At 42.5% G+C, this 21188-nt stretch overlaps 7 protein-coding genes across 7 annotated transcripts; 3 read left to right on the top strand and 4 right to left on the bottom strand.

Moving 5' to 3' along the window:
• Positions 1-6226: 6226 nt before the first annotated feature.
• Positions 6227-7812, top strand: PFICI_13832 (uncharacterized protein; the record flags this gene model as incomplete). Its single annotated transcript, XM_007842413.1, has 2 exons — positions 6227-6269; positions 6335-7812. The coding sequence occupies 2 exons, from the start codon at positions 6227-6229 to the stop codon at positions 7810-7812; spliced, it is 1521 nt and encodes a 506-aa protein (XP_007840604.1).
• A 374-nt stretch (positions 7813-8186) lies between these two features.
• PFICI_13831 (uncharacterized protein) lies at positions 8187-10416 on the bottom strand (the record flags this gene model as incomplete). The annotated part of the gene is made up of 4 exons (XM_007842412.1): positions 8187-8534; positions 8600-8897; positions 8953-9373; positions 9429-10416. The coding sequence occupies 4 exons, from the start codon at positions 10414-10416 to the stop codon at positions 8187-8189; spliced, it is 2055 nt and encodes a 684-aa protein (XP_007840603.1).
• A 785-nt stretch (positions 10417-11201) lies between these two features.
• On the bottom strand, positions 11202-12174 carry PFICI_13830 (uncharacterized protein; the record flags this gene model as incomplete). Its single annotated transcript, XM_007842411.1, has 4 exons — positions 11202-11365; positions 11424-11695; positions 11764-12004; positions 12084-12174. The coding sequence occupies 4 exons, from the start codon at positions 12172-12174 to the stop codon at positions 11202-11204; spliced, it is 768 nt and encodes a 255-aa protein (XP_007840602.1).
• A 1225-nt stretch (positions 12175-13399) lies between these two features.
• PFICI_13829 (uncharacterized protein) lies at positions 13400-14195 on the bottom strand (the record flags this gene model as incomplete). Its single annotated transcript, XM_007842410.1, has 2 exons — positions 13400-13996; positions 14088-14195. 2 exons carry the CDS (start codon positions 14193-14195, stop codon positions 13400-13402), a joined length of 705 nt encoding a protein of 234 aa, XP_007840601.1.
• Positions 14196-14834: 639 nt separating this feature from the next.
• Positions 14835-17022, top strand: PFICI_13828 (uncharacterized protein; the record flags this gene model as incomplete). Its single annotated transcript, XM_007842409.1, has 2 exons — positions 14835-16822; positions 16881-17022. 2 exons carry the CDS (start codon positions 14835-14837, stop codon positions 17020-17022), a joined length of 2130 nt encoding a protein of 709 aa, XP_007840600.1.
• A 518-nt stretch (positions 17023-17540) lies between these two features.
• On the bottom strand, positions 17541-18130 carry PFICI_13827 (Ribosomal protein S16; the record flags this gene model as incomplete). Its single annotated transcript, XM_007842408.1, has 3 exons — positions 17541-17654; positions 17756-17936; positions 18054-18130. The coding sequence occupies 3 exons, from the start codon at positions 18128-18130 to the stop codon at positions 17541-17543; spliced, it is 372 nt and encodes a 123-aa protein (XP_007840599.1).
• A 513-nt stretch (positions 18131-18643) lies between these two features.
• On the top strand, positions 18644-19756 carry PFICI_13826 (NAD(P)H-hydrate epimerase; the record flags this gene model as incomplete). The annotated part of the gene is made up of 5 exons (XM_007842407.1): positions 18644-18655; positions 18710-18979; positions 19201-19297; positions 19354-19582; positions 19654-19756. The coding sequence occupies 5 exons, from the start codon at positions 18644-18646 to the stop codon at positions 19754-19756; spliced, it is 711 nt and encodes a 236-aa protein (XP_007840598.1).
• Positions 19757-21188: the final 1432 nt, after the last annotated feature.

Here is a 21188-nt window from a genome sequence, read left to right as displayed (position 1 = left end):
TAATATTCGAATATTAAGCTTAAATTCCTAAAATATACTATAAATATATTAAAATTATATTAAATATTTTTAATTATATTTTAGTAATAATTTAAAAATTAACGGTGCCTAATATTTAGCTTTTAAATATAATAATTACCGGGTTTACGGTTATATATATTAAAATATAATTAAAAATATACCTAGCTATAATCGAATTAATATTTAATATATAACCGACGGCTTTAAAAACTAAAACTATCGTCGGGCTGCTTGCATAATTTTAGATTTATTATTAAAATAAACCGTAAAATAAATTTTATTTTTATTTATTTTTATTATATTTTAAAAATATGCTAAAAATATTATAATTTTTATAATAAATTTATATAAACTTTCGATTATTATTTAAAAGGATTATATAAACGGCCGGAATTAGGAGCCGTCGGATTAGGAATAAAATTATACTTAAAATAACGACTTAAAATATTCCGTAAAAATAATATAAATATTTTGCGAATATTTTATTAATATATATTAACGGTATTTTAAAAATATTTTTATCGGCTATATTCGCAATTATACTTTAAAGCCTTAGCATATAGCTTAGCCGATTTTGCTATTAATTATACGATTTAATATTAATTATTTAAAAAATTTATATAATAACCTATTATAGCAATATACGAATACCTGTTTTTAAGTTAGCAAAATAAACGAAATACAAGTATATTACGGTATATTTTAATATTCGTATTAATTTATTTTAAGCATATATTAATAATACGCTTAAAATACGATTACGCTAGACTACCGGTTAAAACTCGACCTTAAACCTATTTAATTAAATTTAATATATATATCCTAAAAAAAATATAGCAATTACCGTTTTTTTTAATCGTTTTTTCCGGCGATTATTCTTATTACCCTTTTTTACCTAATAAAATATTAGCCGAGCTATAAAAAAAAAATCCGAAGTATTATAAAAAATTTTAAAATTTTTATATTTATTCTAAATATACCTAATATAGTTTTTATATATTTTAATAATACGCTAATTTAATTTTAAAACGCTTACTTTTTTTCCCTAAATATAGTATTTTTTTTAAAAAAAAGGTTTAGAGGTAATATTTGCGTTTATAGAATTTTGTAACGTCGAAAAAACGATATAGCTTATAATCCGAAAAAAACGCATTTTGCAATACCTAAATAATTGCTATTTTATAGGTAAGTTTTTTTTAAGCGTATACCGAAATTATATTAATTATATTATAAATATACTCCGTAAATATGCTTTAAATCGGGTCCGTTTTAATAACTAATAATAAATTCGACGCATTATTTAAATTAATAATCGGCCCGGTAAATTTTTAATAATTTATAAATTTAAATAATAAATATAGCAAATTATAAAAGCCCGGTTTTTATAAATAAACGTTTTTTTTAAAATAGTTTATAGTTAAACTTAAGTATTTTCGATTATAAGCTAGGAGGAAAATATTTAACGTAAATTTTGTATATTTTTAAAAGGGATTTATAATATTCTAATTTAAAAATTAGGATTTTTAACGTATATTTATATATTTTTTAAAGGTTAAAGCAAAAAAATATTTTTTCGATTTTTTTAAAAAATATTTTAAATTATTAAAAAATATTATAATTTTTTTATTCGATAATAATATATATATTATTTTAAAATAGCGTTTATTATTATAAATATAGATTTAATATAAGCTCGAAATATATTTAAATTATATATATATTTTAATATATATACTAATAATATAGCTTTAAATAAATATTTATATATTTTTTACCCCGGGTATTCGTAAAAAATATATTTTAAGTATATTTTTATTTTTTATAAACTTTATATTAAGCGTAATTTCCAAAAAAAATACCGTAATTACGAAGCTAAGCTATTTTTCGAAAACCTTTAAAAATATCCGGATATAAAAGATTTTATATCGATTATTAACGATATATACCGGATTTATCCTCGATTTAAAACCTAGCTTATATAAAAAAAAATACTTTAAATTACGGCTAGCTTATATAAAAAATTTTTAAAGGTTTTTAGAATATATTAGAGGTATACCCGGAAAAATACTAATTTTAAAAAAACCAGCTATATAAAAAATAATTATTCTATAGGCCGGGGGCTTATATTAATCGAAATTATATAAAAATAAGCTTTTTTAATTTATATATATTTATTATATGCTAATTTTATTTTAGGTTAAAGCTTTATAGCTAAAATAAATTATTAAAATAAATAAATAAGCGGCAATCTAATATTCGATAAAGCGTTTAAATTTAATTAAATTAAATTCGGATTAATAACGATATTTAGCGTTAATAGCGTATATTATAAAAATAGGCTGCTCGATAATAAAAGGATAATAAACGGGTTTTTAACCTATATAATCCTTACGACGTTAAATGGGTAAATTTAAACGGGATATTAGCGCCAAATAATCGAAAAATAAATTTTATATCTTTTTAAAATAATTTATAAAGCATATAAATACTTTCCCGGCATAATTTAAATATACGCTTTTCCTCTTTAATTACGCCAATACTTAATCGTCGACACTTTAGGAATAATAAAAACGATTTTTTTCGTAAAAAAATTCGAAAATTAAAAAAATAACGAAACCGATTTAAATTAAAATTGCGTAAACGGAAATTGCAAAACGAAATTAAAAATATAAAAAACATATATTAAAAATATTTTAAATAAATATTATTTATTATTTTTAATAATATAATTTTTTATACAAAATAAAAATTATAAATTTAATTATAATAAAGGCATATGCTAAAATTATATTAAATTTATCCTAATTTTTATTATTAATCCGTAAATATCCGCTAAATATATATTTTATTTATGCGGTTTTAATTATATTGCCTTTAATTTAAACCTATTCCGTAATAAACGAATAATATTAAATATATACTCGGACCACGCTTAGCAATAATATATTTAAATTTTAACAAAAGCAATAATAAAGCGAATAACGCTTAAAAATATAATAAAAATATACTTAAAATAACTTAAAAATTTCGAATTTACGCTTAAACGAAAAAGCAGCGGGCTTTTTTTTGCCGGCACTAAAAATCTTAAATTTGGCTAATTATATTATTAGTTTACGTTTAAAATATGCTAAAATTATATAAATTTACGGGCACGCTTTTTAGTAAAAATCTCGTCGTCGTCGTGATTTAAAAGCGAACGCTAAAAATTTATTTAACATATATTTACGATATATAAATAAATATATTTATAAAACGCTTTTAGCTAGCCGAAATATAAAGCTAAATTTAAAAATATTATAAATATATACTAATTATAGCAAAAATTTTATAAATTAAAAAAGAAATCGTAAATTAATACTAATTTCCGCGAACGCCGTAACGGAAATATTATAAATCGAGGTAAAGCCGAAAGTATATTCGGAATATTCCGAGCTATAAAAAAGGAATTTAATAATTTCGGAGATTCGGGAAAAAGGGAAAAAAAGTCGAAATCGGATTCGGAATTTAAAAATCTAAAAAAAAGGCTAAATTCGGAAATAGTTTTCGAATTTTAAATAGGAAAATTAGGAATAAAATTAAAAATTTAAAATTTAAAAAAATAAAAAACTCTAAAAAATAGATTTATTTAAGGGAATAAATTAAAAATAAATCTAATATTTTTAAAGATTATATTAAATCTTTTCCCTTTCCTATTTTTTAATATTTTAGAAAATACTAATAAAAATTATTTATATTAAATTATAACTTAAAAATATACTAAATTTATTTTATAATAAAAACGAAAGCCTTATTATTAGCGAAAAGTAGGATTATTAGCATTAAAATTATTAATCCGGTATAAGCTTAATAAAAATTAAAAATATTTACGCGATTTATTTAAATATAATAGCATATATATTTATTTTATTACCGGCAAAACTACGATTAAAAATATTATAAATATATATTTAAAATATCCCGAAAAAAGAAATTTACCCGGGCTTATTAATAAAAATAGCATTACGCTAAAGCTTATATAAAATAATATACTTTAAAGCGCTATAAAAAATTAACTTAGTATATATTAATAATTTTTTAAAAACCTATTTATCGCCGGCAATACGCTTAGCTAAAGTAATATTTTATCTTAAAATATTATTAATTATTATTTTTAGCATATATTATAACGAAATCGAATTTCGTATAAACTTATTTATATTAAAGTAAATAAAACGGATATAACGACGCAATTTTTTTAAACAAATTAATATAAACCGTAATAATTCTTAATATATTTCTAATATATAATGGGCTAAATACTAAAAATAATACCGTATATAATGCCGGAACCATTTATATTAATATAATAACTATTATTTCTTAGCATATGCTTAAAATATATTAAAATCGGATTATTTATACTCTAGCGTTTATAATAAACAAAATCTCGGGATCGTTAAAGCGGGAAAAATCTTTATTTTTAATATATACTAAATCGAAAATAAAAATATAAAAAGCATACCGACGTTTTTAGCGGAAATAATAATAAAAAAGCGCTAATTATTAGCAATAGCTTAAGCTTATTTTATATAATATATTAGGAATTTATATTTAATATATACTCTAAATATATTTATTAAAAAGCTATTAATCGGGATTATTATTCGGGATAAGTCCTAAGAATTTTTAAGCCAATTTAGCATATACTTAATAAATACCTAATAAATTTTAAAGCTATATTAAAATGCTAACCGTAATTAATTAAAAAACTAGTAATACGAATAGCTGCGTTATTTAAATTTTTTTAGCATATATTTAAAATATTTAAAAAAAAAAAATTTACCGAAAAAAGCAGGCTATAAATAGGCTATTTTATTATATTATTTAATTATTCGGATATTTTTAGCGTATATTTAATATTTTATATTAGATTTAATTATTTAAAACGCGCTTGCTTTTTTATAAAAAATTGCTTTTATAACGCGAATTAGCAGGTACGTAATAGCTAATTAAATAGCAGCTTCCTATGTAAAAAATTAGCAGTATTACGAGGAATACCGCAAAATTTACCTACGTATATACGTAAACGCAATTAAAAATAAATAAAACGTAAATAAAAAATATATTTATAAAACGAATAAACCTACGCTTTGCTAAAAGCTTAGTATATGCGCGCATAGCTAAAAAACGAAAAAGAATATTTACGTTATTATACGTAATTATTAATTTTTTAAAAAAAAATAATAGCAACCGTAAAAGCAATTTAAAATAAAATCGCAACCGCGCTAGCTAAATTATTAGCTAGGCTGCCGCTAGCTAGTCCTAGCTAACGTTTAGTTTATTTCTGCCTAAAGCTTTAGCTATAGCCCTATTTTCTATAGAAATTTTCACGATTTTACGATATATTTTAAATATATACCTATAAATTAAAATATTGTAATATTATTTACCATTTTAAAATTATATATATTAATATATATAAGCGCTATATAAATTTTATATATGCATTTATACAGTATTATAGCGCAATTAATTTTGACCCCCTGGTAAAAATTTTATTCTAACCCCTCCACACTAAATTTGACCCCTGCCCACGAAAAACCTCCGGAAGAGAAGCCGGACCATCTGCTAAACTGACTCAATTCTCTAGTCGGAGATCCTAAACTCGACCCCCCGACACCGCCAAGTGAGCAATGGCCAGCGGTGGCCAACAGCGGGCGCTATTCGCCCTAAGCAGCTTCTCTCCACAGCGGCTAGCCTGCCGGTTTACGTATAAGAAAACCCACGAACATGGAAGGCAGACAGTGCACTCGGTGCTGTGATTTGCGGGCTTGCAAATTTTTACAAAACTCCATGATGCATCAATTATACAATTGCAGCGCTATTGCAGTGGCCATGGCGTGCTCGACTCCTTTGGACGTCCCCTGAAAATCAAGTTTTCAGTTCGTGATCAACGACCTGTGTAATTGCTCATGAACCTTTCTTCGCGGTCTTCTTCTCTGTCTGAATCAATACCTACATTACGTCAGAGCCTACTCTGGTCAACTCTGCAAGCACAAGTAGGTTATTGTTGCCTACGAAATCAAGTGCTGTGCACAAAGTGATTGGTTGTGTTTAACTTTTTGATTCGAACCTGTCGCCTCCAATCGTCTGGATATTTGAGCTCCATCCATCCATCCGAGGCCACCGGGCTTGAATAGGCGGGCTGGAAATGTCTGGTTGCAGCATGGAGGTTCAACATCCAGCTCGTCACTCGGGACCGTCCAATGGTAATATTGCAAAAGCTCAACGTCCTCGTGTCTCTGTCGTGACCACCACTAACCATCATGTATAGAAGAAGAGGGTGTCGTTGTTGTTGTTGATTGGTCAGGTCCAGATGACCCCGAGAACCCGTTTAATTGGCCCACGAGGCGGAAATGGCTAGCCACCAGTCTCGCTTTATTGGCAACGTTTAGTTGCATCATTAATGGCTCCATCATCACGACGGCCCATTTGGAGATTGATGCAGACTTTCACATCAACGAGTCCCTGTTTCCGCATTCCTACTGGCCCGTGACGTCGTGGGCTCTGGGCGGCGCCCTCTTCTCTTTGGCCCTGCTGCCCCTGATGGAGGATTTTGGCGTACGACCGGCTTTTCTCTTGACGTACTTTATTTTTACGTGTTTCCTCATACCCATTGGCTTTGCCCGCAACTTTGCGACCTTGGTCATTTGTCGCTTCTTTAGCGGTGGTTGTGCCTCCTTGCTCGCCAACACGGCCGCTGGCGTGGCGTCCAATTTGTTCGACGGGTATCGAGAGAGGACGATTCCCATGAGCTCATACATTGTATTTTACATGTGTGGGAGCAGTCTGGGCCCTGTAATTGGTGCTGTTATCTTGCAGTACCTGCCCTGGAGGTGGACGGGCCATATCGAAACAATATGGACGGCGGCGCTTTTCCCACTCTTCCTCGTTGCCATGCCCGAGTCACGAGGATCCGTCATTTTGGAACAGCGCGCAAAGAGGTTGCGTCGGCAAGGCAAGAATGCCTATACGAGAGAAGAGCTGCAGCGCACGCCGGTGCTCGACATCATCAAGCGCAGCGTGCAGCGGCCCTTGTACATGCTGGCCAACGAGCCGGTTCTCGTTGTCGCTACGCTGTGGTCGGCCTTTAGCTTTGGCGTCATTTACCTCTTTACCCAATCGGTGGAGCTCGTCTTTACCAGCTTGTATGGGTGGGACGCTATTCAAGCAGGCTACGTCCAAGTCTCTCTTGTCGTGGGCGAGGTGCTCGGTTGGCTCTTCTGCCTGAGTACCGACCACTGGTATTATTCATCGGTCCGGCGCAACACCGAGTCGCCAAACACGCCAATCCCCGAGGCCCGGCTATACTCGGCCATATTGGGCGGCTTCGTCGGAGTCTCGGGCGGCATGTTTGTCTATGCGTGGACTTCCTTTTCGAGCGTCACTTGGGGAGCGCCCGTGGTCGGTCTCGTCATGGTTGGAGCTGGATCCACCGTTGTGGTGGTGGGCATCTCCCATTACGTCGTTGATGCCTACACGGTATACGCGGGCAGCGCAATCGGCGCCGTTGTCTTGGGCGAGAATACCTTTATTGGTCTACTGCCACTCGCGGCTCAGAGCATGTACACGACGCTGGGGTTTCCTCTGGCGAGTACAGTTTTGGGCATTATATCAGCAATTTTGGCTGCCACTCCTATTGCACTTTTGTTTTGGGGACCACAGATTAGAGCGCGCAGTCGCTTTATGCAATCTGGCAAAGTGTTGGGGAACGACTCATTTGCCACTGCGGAAAGTATCCCAAGAGTTTGAGTGCTAAAATTGATTCAATAGTATTGAATGAAATCTATCAACTTTATAATCTGAAAACACTAGTACGCATCTTCGACTCCTTATCTATAAGCCTCGCCGTGAATGCTTTGATCGCCTCGCTTGGGCATAGCGTTCAGGTAATCGGCAAAGCTGGTTCTTAGGCTTAGACATTCAAGGACGTTACTTATTCTCTGATGTGATTATAAATTAAAATTAAGTCCGGTATATCCTTCGAACGTGCCCATCTTTAATTGTATTTAATCACGGCATTGGGACGTCTGGAACTTGGGCAGGATAAATCTTGCCAGTATCGAAGTGAATACCGGATACTCAAACACGCAAGGAAACAAATAATCACGACTCTAATCTGTCGCTCACTGCATACCCGATCGCACCCAATCAAATGTGTTGATAAGGTCAAAACTGAAATCCGGCACCGACACTGGCCCCCAATCCATTGGAGTGTGCCCCATACTTGTCACATCCGTCCCAAAGTTGAGATGATGATCGAGCACCCGTTGAATGATTGTGCGACTGTCAACGCAGAGATCTCGATTCGGAGCTGAAGGGTTGACCCAATCCAATAAAGCAACTAGAAGACTCAGTTGTTGTATGATGTTGGAACGGCTCACCTCATTATTTTTCGGATGAAGTCGAGGAACGGTTGGGCGAAGTAACTCCAAGCAGAGAATTCCAGCAGCCGGTGCTCCATACACGAGAACCTAAAGTGACTTTTAAGATCCTGGTGATACAAGAAAGATTTCGGGGGGTGGGTGGATTCACTTACATCCCAGTCAAACTCTCGACGTATCGAGGGAAGCGAGAATCTTTCCCGGTGCGTCCAGAAAAGAAGCACCATCTTAAGCATAGCAAAACTCGTTACTATTATATCACTGCTATCAACATGGCCGTGCAGGAGCAGTAATCTTTCAGCAAAGAAAATATTCTTCAGATGTTCTAGGTGGAGAAGGACCTTGACATAGACCTTGCGAACATCGACATCTGGGTCGATGAGCTCCTCATGCTGATACATCAGGCTCTTGGGGAACTCGGAGAACATTTGGTATTGTCGCGCTCTGATCTCTCTGAGCGGGAATATGTTAGTATGGTCGTTGTTGCATTTCAAAATAGATAACCTACTGCAAGTGGTCCAACGAGACGATGGTGTTTTGGCTGAGGGCAATCTCGACCAACTCATCCCGGACGTAGGCAATCATTGTTCGAGCACGGATGAGAGTTGCCGAATACAAACCACCATCTGTGTTCCAGCCATTTTGATCAAGTGAAGCCACAGCACGATCCAAGACGTCCGGGCCAGATGCCAGGTCCTCGTCGCGAATATCTAGTGGAAGTGGTGTTGTGCAGAAACGTCGGCTCAGGAGAGGCGGGCGGCCCGTGAATGACACCACGAGCTTGTCACTGACAAACACCTGAGCAAAGATGCGCCTACGTAGCTCAGAACATAGGGTTGGCCTATAAAGGGGATCGTTCTGTTGCACGTGAAGTCCTAAAAAGGTCATCATTGTCACCACAATTCCAAAAGCGACATAACTTGGTACACCTAAAAAGTGAGATTAGCAATGAGTCACATACCTTTGGTATCAGGGTGGACTCACGCGCTTCGCCACAAATAATAGACTCCAAGGTCGCTTTGCGGCGGGCGACATCGAGCAACAGGGTGTTTTGCTCGGCGAGGTGACGCGATATGGTGACACAGTAGTCAAGACAGGTCCGGCCTGTCTTGGCCGAGTACTTTGCAGCAAGCCAATCGAATCGATGGCAGGTAATGGAGTGCAGTATATCCGATATTCGCTGCAAGTACGCCCACAGGAGACCGAGAGATTCCCATCTAAGGTTTTCACCACAAAACTGGCGTAGCCAATCCTCTGTGGTGGAAACGTCGTCTCGTAGAGGTCGTTCCGTGTTGTGGGATATCTTCTCGGCAATCAGTTTCAGCCCCTTTTCTCCTTGGTCGCGGCTGTGCGCGAATGCCAGCCGGAGCGAATTGATTATCCTATCCACGGCTTCATCTTCCCAGCCATGATGGTCGCTCGATGAATCGTCAGGTTGTTCGCAGTCCTCACTGAGATGGTCTGCCAGACAGCGGAGCACATAGAGACACATTTCTTGCAGCGGCGGCGTCAGTTCGCGGGAAAATACACTGCCTTCATCCCTCCTGGACTCAACCTGAGTCTGATTCAAGTCAAGCGCGCTGAGCAGCGACAGGCTGTTTCTAGCCTCCTCAAAGACAGCGCCGAAGCTAGTAGCTCCCAGATAGCCACGGTCGTGGGTGGGCGTGTTGGACCCAGACTGACTGGACCACGACAGTGGCCTCTCCTGGGGACTCCTTTCCGCAAAATCACTGCCCGAAGGCTGCAGAGGTGAAGCATTGGGCGCTGGTCGACGCGGAGGCTTGAGCGGCCGCGTCCTGGGATCGGGCTCTGAATAGACACATTCTGAGCCGCTGGCCCTCCTCCGACATCGGTTGCAGATGGGACGGGTATGATCGCAGGCGACCTTTCGCAGCCTACACGGATCGCACGCTGCTAGGCGTCCATTGAGCCTGCGCGGCAATGGGAATGGCGGCTCTTCTGTAGAGTCCATTGGTGACACAACCAGAGGATGCGATGTTGTTTGCAGCAATGCATAATGTTGTATGTACGTACGCGGCGCATTATAAGAGGAAAAAAAACTAAGCGGCGGGAGTCACCCCCCATGTCTCTGCTTGACTCACCAGTAGAACTCATCAGTCCGGCCCCGCATCCGTTATGGGTTGGCGGCGCTTGCCTGTCGACTATACACTACAGCAGACTGCCTCCATCTTATTTAATGGAGATGAAAAATTAAAAGTCACCGAATTACCATCAATTAAATGGTAATCTTTAGTACGATCGATCTGGAGAACCCGCACTAGTGTAGCATGGGTAAGCACCTCAAGTCCTGCTATACCATTTGGGGGAATGAGGGTCTGCTGGCTCATATAACCGATTTTTGTATTTGACTGCCCCCATCTTCTCCAACATTGTCCTCAAGTCAACGATACTTTTGTTATTGAGCATCATCAACCTGATGACCATGGAATGTTTACAATGGTCCGCCGAGGATTGATTCCGTTGCCACAAAGAGCGCATGCATTTATGGGCGAGAGAGTCTAGTGACTTTGAAATGCCTTTGGTAGTGCAGAAACAAAGACAACGGCACGGGATTATTGGAGAAAAAAAAAACCATTCAGATACTTCAAATTATCTGGATCACGGAACCTCTTTGGGCAGTCCATTTTGCAGATTGATACTACAATGACATTGTATTATGAGGTGCTAGTAGGCCCGGTTTTACTTGCATTTGGATCTACTATGTTACCAAGCCACGGAAATCCATCATACCGCACATCATAGACCTGCATGGTATCCTCCTCTCTTTCGCAACTTGTCTACGGTTGCAGCATCACTACCGGTAGCATCAATGACACGGAAAAGCATGTCCTGGACATCCCCAATATCAATGAGCTCTCCGGGTCTTGCCCATCCTAGTTCGAGAGGCAGACGCTCATTCTCTGTACTGCTGTTAGTCGCCATTACAGGCAACATGTCGACTCGAACATCACGACTCACCGAAAAGGTACTCTACAAAGCTCTTTTGTACAGTTGCGTCGTCCCGATCGCCCAGGGCAATGATATACGCTGCCGTCTCTCCCAGGCTGAACTCGTTGCCCAGGTCGCTCATGCTGTAGCTCGGATTCGTGGCAATGGAGCTATGGACGCGCGCCAGGCGTGCATTGGCAGCCATCTCGACCGTCACCGTCTCGTCAGTCCAGTACGATCGTGTCTCATTGAAGACGGTCTCGTTAAAGGTGTGGTCATCGCCCCAGTAGTAGTCTGCACGGCTGGTTTCACACACAAATCAGCAATCCGCGAGAGACGCTAATGATGTTGATATTATATCTTGAATCACCTTAGACTAGCATCGTGCTCCAGAATGTTATGGTTGCTCAAGTCGCTAAGCGAAAAGGTCGTTGCGCCTGGAGTCGGGTTTGTGCTGACGGCCTTGTCGTGCAAAAACTGGCTCAGCGATTTGTCGACATTCAAGGCGTCTGCGAGGGCCGCGATGGTCACGTCCTCCGTAATGTCTTTGCCATCGTGAGGGAAGAATCCGTGATTTGCCAGACTGTTGAGCATGGGGCAAGGTGCCCGTACTAAATGTGTAGTGCCAGTCAGTTGCGCTGCTAGACCTTGAAAACACAATCAAGACGAGTGAATATAGTAACGACAAACCATCGTCTGGCCCTGGCGGTGACCAAGTATCAAAGTCGGCCAAAACGCTTGGCGCAGCCAACACGATCGAGAGAGCGCCAACTAACTTCATTTTGCTAGGAGCTTAGACAATGTATTGTAAGGCAAATTTCCAAGGTTTGATTCGTTTGAGAGTCTTTCGATCCTCAGAATCGAGTCCATCTTATAATACGTGCACTTTGTTTGCTCGACTAATATCACGACTTTTATAATTTCCTTTTCAGGAACCTCAACTCCGCAGATGCATAACGCGCGTGGAGGGAATAATCAGAGAGCTGTGATTGGTTGTCAATCATTCGCATAGAGAGCTCGGCACCCCTGTCATCTCTCCGATGCGACTCCCATCCCGGGTATGTGGTTACAATGCCGCCGAACTGGACCGCTCTACGACTTGGATAGAGGTTCATTCGGCCGTCACAGGACCGTCAATGTCGGACATGGAGCGAGCGAGCGAATAAGAGATCACATAATATGGGATTGGCCCATCTTTGAATGATCTTCTAGAGAAGTGTCGCTTCGAACGGGGACTTTTCCGTATACAACCTGCGTTGATAGTAACACGCATTTAGATGATTTCTGTGCGCGAGTTTCTCTAGCAGCAGCGCCGATTCAATAGAATGTTTTGACAACTTTTGAGGAGATACAAAAAATCCCAATATAGTCAACATGTTGATGATGGCCCGTGTGCTTCACGATACGTCCCCATAACCAAGCGATATTGTTACTTTAGAGTAGTGTTTCCCCCCACTCCCTTCTCTCAACTTGAATTATCCCGTCAAGCAATCTAGACGCAAAATGACAACTTCTTAAAGTGCTAAGAATAGGAGAAGTCGTCGGCATCTGGGCCTAAGTTGACCAACCGCTATACAGAAATGGTCTGTGTATTAGCCTCAGTATCACTTACAAAAAGGTTGCATGCCGAGGCATACATCGAGTTGGTGCAACAGAGAAGTCGCTATAGAAGTGACCATTCCTTTGACTCCACGCTCTATCAGCCAGCCCAATCAGGCAAGTCTACAATGAGCACGCGCCTATTACACGCGGCACATCAAGGGCACTGTATCATTCGGAGTAGACCTGTATCTCAAAAGAAGATGGTCCACTTGGAATCGAATTTCATCAATACAGAAGTGGTGCACGTCGCTCCTAGGATTCCGAATTCGAGACCAGATATGCCTCACGAAGAGGACAGAAAAATATTCATCCATGTTAGGTGGACTCAATCATGACAAACGAATTTGGCCAGAATGATATGTATTATAGGACCTGTCATGGAATCTTGTTTTGTACATTCCTGTCTACCGGATGCCATTAACAGTTGTAGAATCCGTTTCGCTCGCCAAGACCCAATCCTGGACACCACCCTTCCAATCACTCGTCCGGATATCTTTGATCTTGACGAGAATCACTCTAACCTCCTCACCCGCAACGAAACAATTCCTTCCCCCATCTTCTTGGTTACCCTGAGCCTGCTGGTGGAATGGCGGGACGCCGCCTTCGGAATCGAACGTGTTGTTTTCCAAATGTTGTTCCCTGTAGAACTTCTCCTCTTCGGAACCCTGCGGTACGAGCGAGGCGGTACCGTTGATGGTGGCGCTAATGCTCGACATGGCGCTCGTATTGAGGTTCAGGAGCAGCGAGGCCAGGCTCGATCTGTGCTCGGGGCCCGGCGAGCCACCCGACGGTCGGCGGTGCTGAGTCGGCGGCCGGTGCGATACCCAGTCGTGTACCAAGAGGGATACGTTGGGGTTTTCTACCACGTTATTCATCTTCTTGGAGGACGGATTCGTCGTCATGATGATGACGGGCATGGCGGAGAACTGGGATGACGGCAGATAGGTATAGTTCATGAGTGACACGTGCGGCTGGTTATCTGTACAGGTAGCCAGGTGAAGCTATTTCAAACAGATTCGGTCAGTCACCTAGCTATCGGAAAGACGAGAAGATCATCATCAAAAGCAGCAATATTCGAGGCGGATAACTCACGAAACGGGCGTTCTCGAGACATTGGACCACTTCCGGTGGCAGGCTGGTGACAGTCTGCTTGTGGCTATCGCCCGCAGAGGCTTCGTAGTTGAGAGGGATTTGCGACATTGTCTTGGTGATCCGTCAGTAAGGGGATGGCAGTTCGAAAGTGATATCGGACAGTGACAACGATAGTTATCTTCAACAGTCGCGTTCCGGTCTCACGATCGGCAGTTGCACTGATGGAGGGGCAATTCCATTTTCTCGGAGCATTACGAAGCAGAACAGCAGCCCCCGGATAAGCTATGACCCCACTGAAATCCACTCCATGACCTCACTGTAGCTCTGGTTGCTTGGGGACTTTTAGCGCTAGATTTAGACCTACCCCAGTTGCTAGCCTGCTAGGTCCCTGAGTGAGCTCTCCAACAATCCATGTTTATGATCAATGCGCCAGGCCAAGGTAAGCTGGTATGCACCTTGTGACCTGACCTCCAGAGTCCAAACATAAGCCACCACTTGAACGGCATTGAGCGGCAGAGCGGCAGCGCATAACGTCGGCCTTCTTATACCGAGGGGCCTTTTCTTACATTACAGATTAACCTTCCTCTTCTTGCTCACGATGAAATATACCAGGCCCGAGACATTTCTCTTTCTTGACGTTGGCGATGTTTAATGATTGTGTCTACTTCTGGTTCAAATAATCAGTTCATCAGCTTCCCACCTATACACCATTGATTCTATAATAGACCAGAAGAATAATACTTCAAGATGCGATCCATCAAGCCTCGCTTTGCACCCCGCCGGCTCTTCAATTCCAGCACCGCTTCTTCTGTACCCGTGACACCAATCACGTCGCTCTTGATTGCGAATCGTGGAGAGATTGCTCTACGCATCAACAAGACGGCCAAACGTCTCGGGATCCAGACCACGACGTTGTACACAGATCCAGACGCATCCTCCCAGCATGCAGCCTGCTCACCCAATGCCATTGGCCTCGGCCCCGCGAATGCATACCTCGACGGCGAGCGGATAGTCAAGCTGGCGAAGCAACATGGCATCCAGGCCCTCCACCCCGGCTATGGCTTTCTTTCAGAGAACTCTGCCTTTGCGGAAAGATGCGAACAAGAAGGCATTGTATTTGTTGGTCCGCCTGCCAAAGCCATGGCGGACATGGGAGACAAGGCCAGGAGTAAAGAGATCATGACCAAAGCCGGCGTGCCCTGTGTGCCAGGCTATCACGGCGGCGATCAGGGCGAGACGGAACTCTTGAACCACGCCAAGGAAATCAAGTTCCCGGTGCTCCTCAAAAGCGTCAAAGGTGGTGGCGGCAAGGGCATGCGTATCGTCATGGAGGAGGGCGAGTTTCTACAGCAGCTCAAGAGTGCCAGGGCCGAGGCCAGGGCTAGCTTTGGTGAGGGTGGTGAGGTCATGCTGGTCGAAAAGTACATCATAAGGCCACGGCACGTCGAAGTCCAGGTCTTTGCGGACAAGTTGGGCAACTGCGTTGCTTTGGGCGAGCGAGACTGCAGTGTGCAGAGACGGCACCAAAAGATCCTCGAGGAATCTCCGGCGCCAAACCTGGACGATGTGACTAGACTCGACTTGTGGGAAAAGGCCAGGACGGCAGCGCTCGCTGTTGGCTACGTCGGTGCTGGTACCGTCGAATTCATCCTGGACAAGGACACGGGCGAGTTCTACTTTATGGAAATGAACACCAGATTACAAGTTGAACATCCCGTGAGTGAGATGGTTACCGGCACGGATCTGGTCGAATGGCAATTCAGAGTGGCTGCTGGCGAAAAGCTGCCCATGACTCAAGAAGAGATCAAGGAGCAGATCAAGCAGCGAGGCGCAGCTATCGAAGCCAGAATCTATGCCGAGAATCCGGAGAAGGGTTTCTTGCCAGATTCCGGCAAGCTTGTTCATTTGACCACACCAAAGACCGATGAGGACATCAGGATAGACGCAGGATTTGCCGAAGGCGATACAGTAACAGAGGCATATGACGGCATGATTGCGAAACTTATCGTACGAGGCGATGACCGAGAAACGGCCATCAGGCGGATGGAGCGAGCTTTGCGCGAATATGAAGTTGTGGGACTCAGTACGAACATCGAGTTCCTGAAACAGCTCTGCAATTCTCCGGCTTTCATCGAGGGGGATGTGGAGACAGGCTTCATCAAGAAATGGGAATCGGAACTGTTTGCACCAAAGATTGCAAAGCCTGAAGTGTACACACAAGCTGCGCTGGGCTTATTTGTGTCCTCGTTGCAATCCACGGCTGGGCTCCACGGTGGCTCGCTGGGTTTTGGACAAGGAGCCACGGAACATACCTTCACATTTAAGAACTTGGATGTCCTGGACCAGAAAGAGGGAGAGGTCGTCAAGGTTGTCATTACTCAAAAGGGCAACCAACTCTATGATGCCCAGGTCGTCAGGAAAGACGAAGCGCCCGTCAAATTTGAAAATCTGGTTTCATCGCCCATTCTGGGGTTGCAAAAGACAAATCTGACCACATTCTTCCCCGACGCTAGAGTAGAAACGACCGTCGTCCAAGATCCCAACAATGATAACAAGGTGTCAGTATTCCAACATGGCATCAAGACCGAGTTATCATTGGTATCGCCGTTGTGGTATGAAAAGGCTCTGGGTATCAAGGAGGTCACGGCCTCTGTAGTTGCACCGATGCCTTGCAAGGTGTTGAAGAATGAGGTTCAAGAAGGTGATGTCGTGGCAAAGGGTGCTCCTCTTGTCGTGTAAGTTGAATTTGCTGCAAGTCCCATACTATGCTGTCTTTGCTAACCATATATTCAGCATTGAATCCATGAAGATGGAAACAGTCATTCGATCACCCCAAGACGGTGTCATCAAGAAGCTCGCTCACAGGGCTGGCGATGTGTGCAAAGCCGGGACTGTATTAGTAGTCTTTGAAGAAGATGGTGCCGCCCAACAGTAAAGTTTGAATTATAGTCAAGGCGCCTGGAGTTTGTATTTCGTATGATTACCTTGATAGATATGCTAGACATGCCAATCACATGAGCTCTGCTGTCTATGATAGCTTTTCGCTGCAGTCTGGTGAATACATGCTCAACTCTAGCCTATTAATAGCTACCAAGAGTCTCGTGTTCTCCGCGAGCAAAAGCCTTGCCACATTCAAATGACGCTCCATCAAGAACTCCCTACCCACCGAGAAGATTGACCTCCAGCAAAGTCAATCCGTTCTCACTCTTGGCATCACCTCACGTCGCACAGTCGAGAATTTGGAGGAACCCAGTGTCATTCTCGGTCCGTATCTATAGAGTCTGTGCAGATTCCCGTCTGAAAGGATACGGCCCCAGATCTCGGCTTGATATAGTACAGTCGTAGTTTGATCTTTCTTTTTTCAAAAGCAATCCCCAACGCCTTGGCATGCTGCTGTGTTTACATTGGTATCATACATTGTCGGTGTCACCGGACCCAAACAGGTCGGCCTGTCTATACCGTCGTGCTCGTGCCACTCGCCTCGATGGTCTTTCCTGTGATGGATTCTGGCAACGGCGGCGCCGTCCTTGGTTGATGGTTTCTGTGCTTTGGGTCGAGAATTCCGACCTGCGATTTGGCGTGCGTTAGCTATATATTGCTGAAACAGATCGACATTCTCGCTGCCCATGGTACATCCAGCAGCTGGAATTCCTCAGAGTAGAGCTTACCATGGACATTATCCTCCACATGGTATCCGTGGGCTGCGCTCCTACACCGAGCCAGTACTTGGCTCTCAAAATATCGAGATTGATGTCCTTGTGCAGGCGGCCAGAGTCATCGTAGGGGTCAGCCTTTGGCATGGGGTCGTATGTGCCAATGACCTCGAGGGGCTTTGAGTTGCGTGCAGACCTAAAAGAACAATAAAATCACATGGTTAGCCCAATGGTTCTCGGTAAGGGTCAAGCGCATTTGGTGGAAATGTTGGAGTTGCGCAATGGGGAGTATGCCAGCAGGATTTGCACGTACCGAGCCTGTGCAACTACAATGTTGTAGAAGGGGGCATTGCGACGCCCAAAGCGTGCGAGTCTGATTTTGATCGTCATGATGCTGTGGCTGCCAAGAAAAGAAAAGACAAACAAATACTCCGGTAGAGGTTTCAAGCTGAAGCCATCACCACTTGCAGGGTCGCATGCGCTTCGCGCGTACAATTGATAGGAGCTCTGGCCTAGAGGAAATTTGTCGGTGGGGGCTTTACGTTGTTCCGGGCCTTGCAACTCGACGCGACCCAGGTGGTGACCCCCCCCCCTCCGCCATCCCTCCTAGGTAGGCTGGCGGAACGGGGATGGGGCCGCTGTGAGACAGGACGAGGGGGCACCCCAACAGTGCTCGCTAGAACCTTCCTGGCCCCTGTTTAGAAACATTCAATCCCAGCCCAGCCCCGGCTGCTCCCGCAGTGATGTCAGTCAACTCGGCGTAGTTCTACACTTTCCATTCTCATCTAGAAGCTCATCAACCCATTGAGTATTTTTTGCCTTGCGCTGCAATACAAATTCTAGATCATTCTGTCTGCTAATGCGTTGAACCGCATTTGTAGAGCTCAATTCCATCACAAAAAGATGGCACTAAAGGTCAGTCAGTCAAACCTTTCGTCATGTATACATCATTCACTAACACCACTCGAGACTCTCTCAGCCAAGGCTGCTGCCGCGCTAGACAAAGAGCTCATGAGCACAGGAGCATTTTCCATCGACCAGCTTATGGAATTGGCAGGACTATCGGTTTCGCAGGTTATTTACCGTGTTCATCCATTAGACAAAGGCTCACGAGTGCTCGTGGCTTGCGGGCCAGGAAACAATGGTGGTGATGGACTGGTCGCTGCCCGTCATCTCAGACACTACGGCTACCAACCCACCATTTACTACCCGAAACGTAGCAAGAATGAACTTTACCAGGTGAGCACGATCATTGCACAAAAAAGGACTCGGAGCAGCACGTGTCTTATCAAACGCGTATTTGAGGGGAGTGGTTGCTAAGCGCCAGCTCTATCTCTTTACCCATTGATCATATACTCGTTTTACCCTTCCTACCCGCACGAGTTCTTGTCATTCGTGATCTGTACACAATCCAGCGCTCCTGATCTGTTTTTGAGTCCTAATGTATCGTTTTCGCATAGCGTCTCGCAAAGCAGCTGGAAGATCTCGAAGTCCCATTCGTCGAAGACTTTTCGTCTGCTGTGAAGTCCACGGATCATATTGTCGATGCCATATTCGGTAGGCCAGTCGTGATATCCTGGGTCCAGCCCATACTCGTACTAATTGATGCGTAGGCTTCAGCTTTTCGGGCGAAGTTCGAGAGCCTTTCCCGGCAGTCATCAAGGCCCTTGAAGAGACCAATATTCCGGTCACTTCGGTCGATGCGCCGTCTTCATGGAATATTGAAGATGGTCCCCCAAAATCGGGCCTTGGCAGTTCATTCATGCCAGACTTTTTAGTCAGCCTCACTGCGCCCAAGCCTTTGGTGAAGCATTTCAAGGGTCGGCATTTCGTGGGTGGTCGGTAAGTTTTTCTTGTCCTGATGCTTCTTGTACCGAAATTCCGCACTCGACGTTCCAATGACACGGACACAGATTCGTTTCGCCGTCAATTGCCAAGAAATATGACTTTGAGGTTCCCAAATACGAGGGACTTGACCAGATTGTTGAAATCAGTCCCAATGGCCAGAAGCTCTGAGGTTGCTTCAAGGCAACCCAAATTGGTCTCTTGTGGTTGAACCGGCCCTTGAGTGATTATATGACCTCGCATCCGCCGGTCCGACTAAAAGGACAAACAGGACTTGGACACTGTCCTTCGGCCATATCATCCCGAACCTCAGTCACGCCAACAGGGCACCAAAGCAGCGGCGGGTGAAAGAATGGGCAAAATGTGACGTATAACAGATATTGCTTCCCGCAGACTGGGCACTCGGCAGTGTGCTCCACGCACATGAAAGTGGTTGGCTGTAGATATGGGAGCTGGCGATGCGTAAGATTGGACGTATACAACAGGTAATGAACCCCTTGAATGTAGTATTAAAGTTGGCGACCAACCTTTGAAAGTGCATAACAGTAGCGGTAGAGTTTTTGAGGCTTGATATTTTAGCCGCAAGCGTGGCTTTCTTCGTTTCTCATTGGAAATCCGGACAGCCACGGAATGAAAGTCGAAGCCAGAAAAAAAAAATATATGTAGAAAAAGGGCCGGTTAGCCACTCGGCGTCGATATTCTGAGGTAAGTCCAAGCAATGAAGCCCCTAGAAGGACCTGGAAAACACCTTGATATCGTCACGATGGGGTCACAACGTCGTGGTATATAGGTAGGCAAAAGTGAACACGGTGACAACAAATTGCTGTCAAGGCACACATCAGTTCTCAGTGTCGCCTTGTTCAGAGATTATCCTCAACTTTTTGCGCCTCCCACAGCTGGTGTATTTGCGAATATGCGCCGGAGCTTTTGCTCCCTACGGTCCCTGATTGGGTGTGTTTGAGTAGCGCCTCTGCACTGCGCTTACCACTTTAGCGGGCCCCAGCCAAATAGCCGTCCGTGTTCGTGCGCTCCTGGGGTGGTTCCTTTTCTGAATTTGTTTTTTTTTTCTCCCTTCATTTCCTTGACCCTTCTTTTATTTATTTATTGTCTTTCTCTATATTTTTTTTCGCCTATCATAGAGTGGCGTGAAACTGGGGCTCTCTTTCGAATAGTAGCGACTTGCACAGTTTTGGCAATTTCAAAGAATTCTTCCTCATAATGTGATTCGAGACGCAACCATCGCCTTCTTGGTCGTGCTACCATAGAAACACACTATTTGGGCTCTGCGCCGTCGGTATAATTGGACCTACCTAGACCTGGGCGAGCTGGGTACGTAGTTGACCTTTTTTTTTTTTTTTTTTTTTTTTCCTTCATCCTGCCGCAGGAGCAGACAGGACCCTCCCTACCTTGCCCGGCTGGCTACTAGGCACCTTGATCAGGGTGTTTTCTTCGGAACCTAGCGATCGAAGACACAACTCTGATTTGAAGACAGGCGTGCGACCCAGGGATTGTACAAGGTCGGACTGCCATTACCATGCTTTCCTGTTTCCCCGGGTTTGCTGCATCAGATGATTTATCTGCATTGTCCTGGGCCTTCCGCTTT

This window comes from Pestalotiopsis fici, assembly GCF_000516985.1.
Source record: "Pestalotiopsis fici W106-1 unplaced genomic scaffold PFICI_Scf_12, whole genome shotgun sequence".
Lineage (NCBI taxonomy): Eukaryota > Fungi > Ascomycota > Sordariomycetes > Amphisphaeriales > Sporocadaceae > Pestalotiopsis > Pestalotiopsis fici.
The sequence above is the reverse complement of the archived record's forward strand: the minus strand, read 5'-3'. Positions and strand labels throughout refer to the sequence as shown.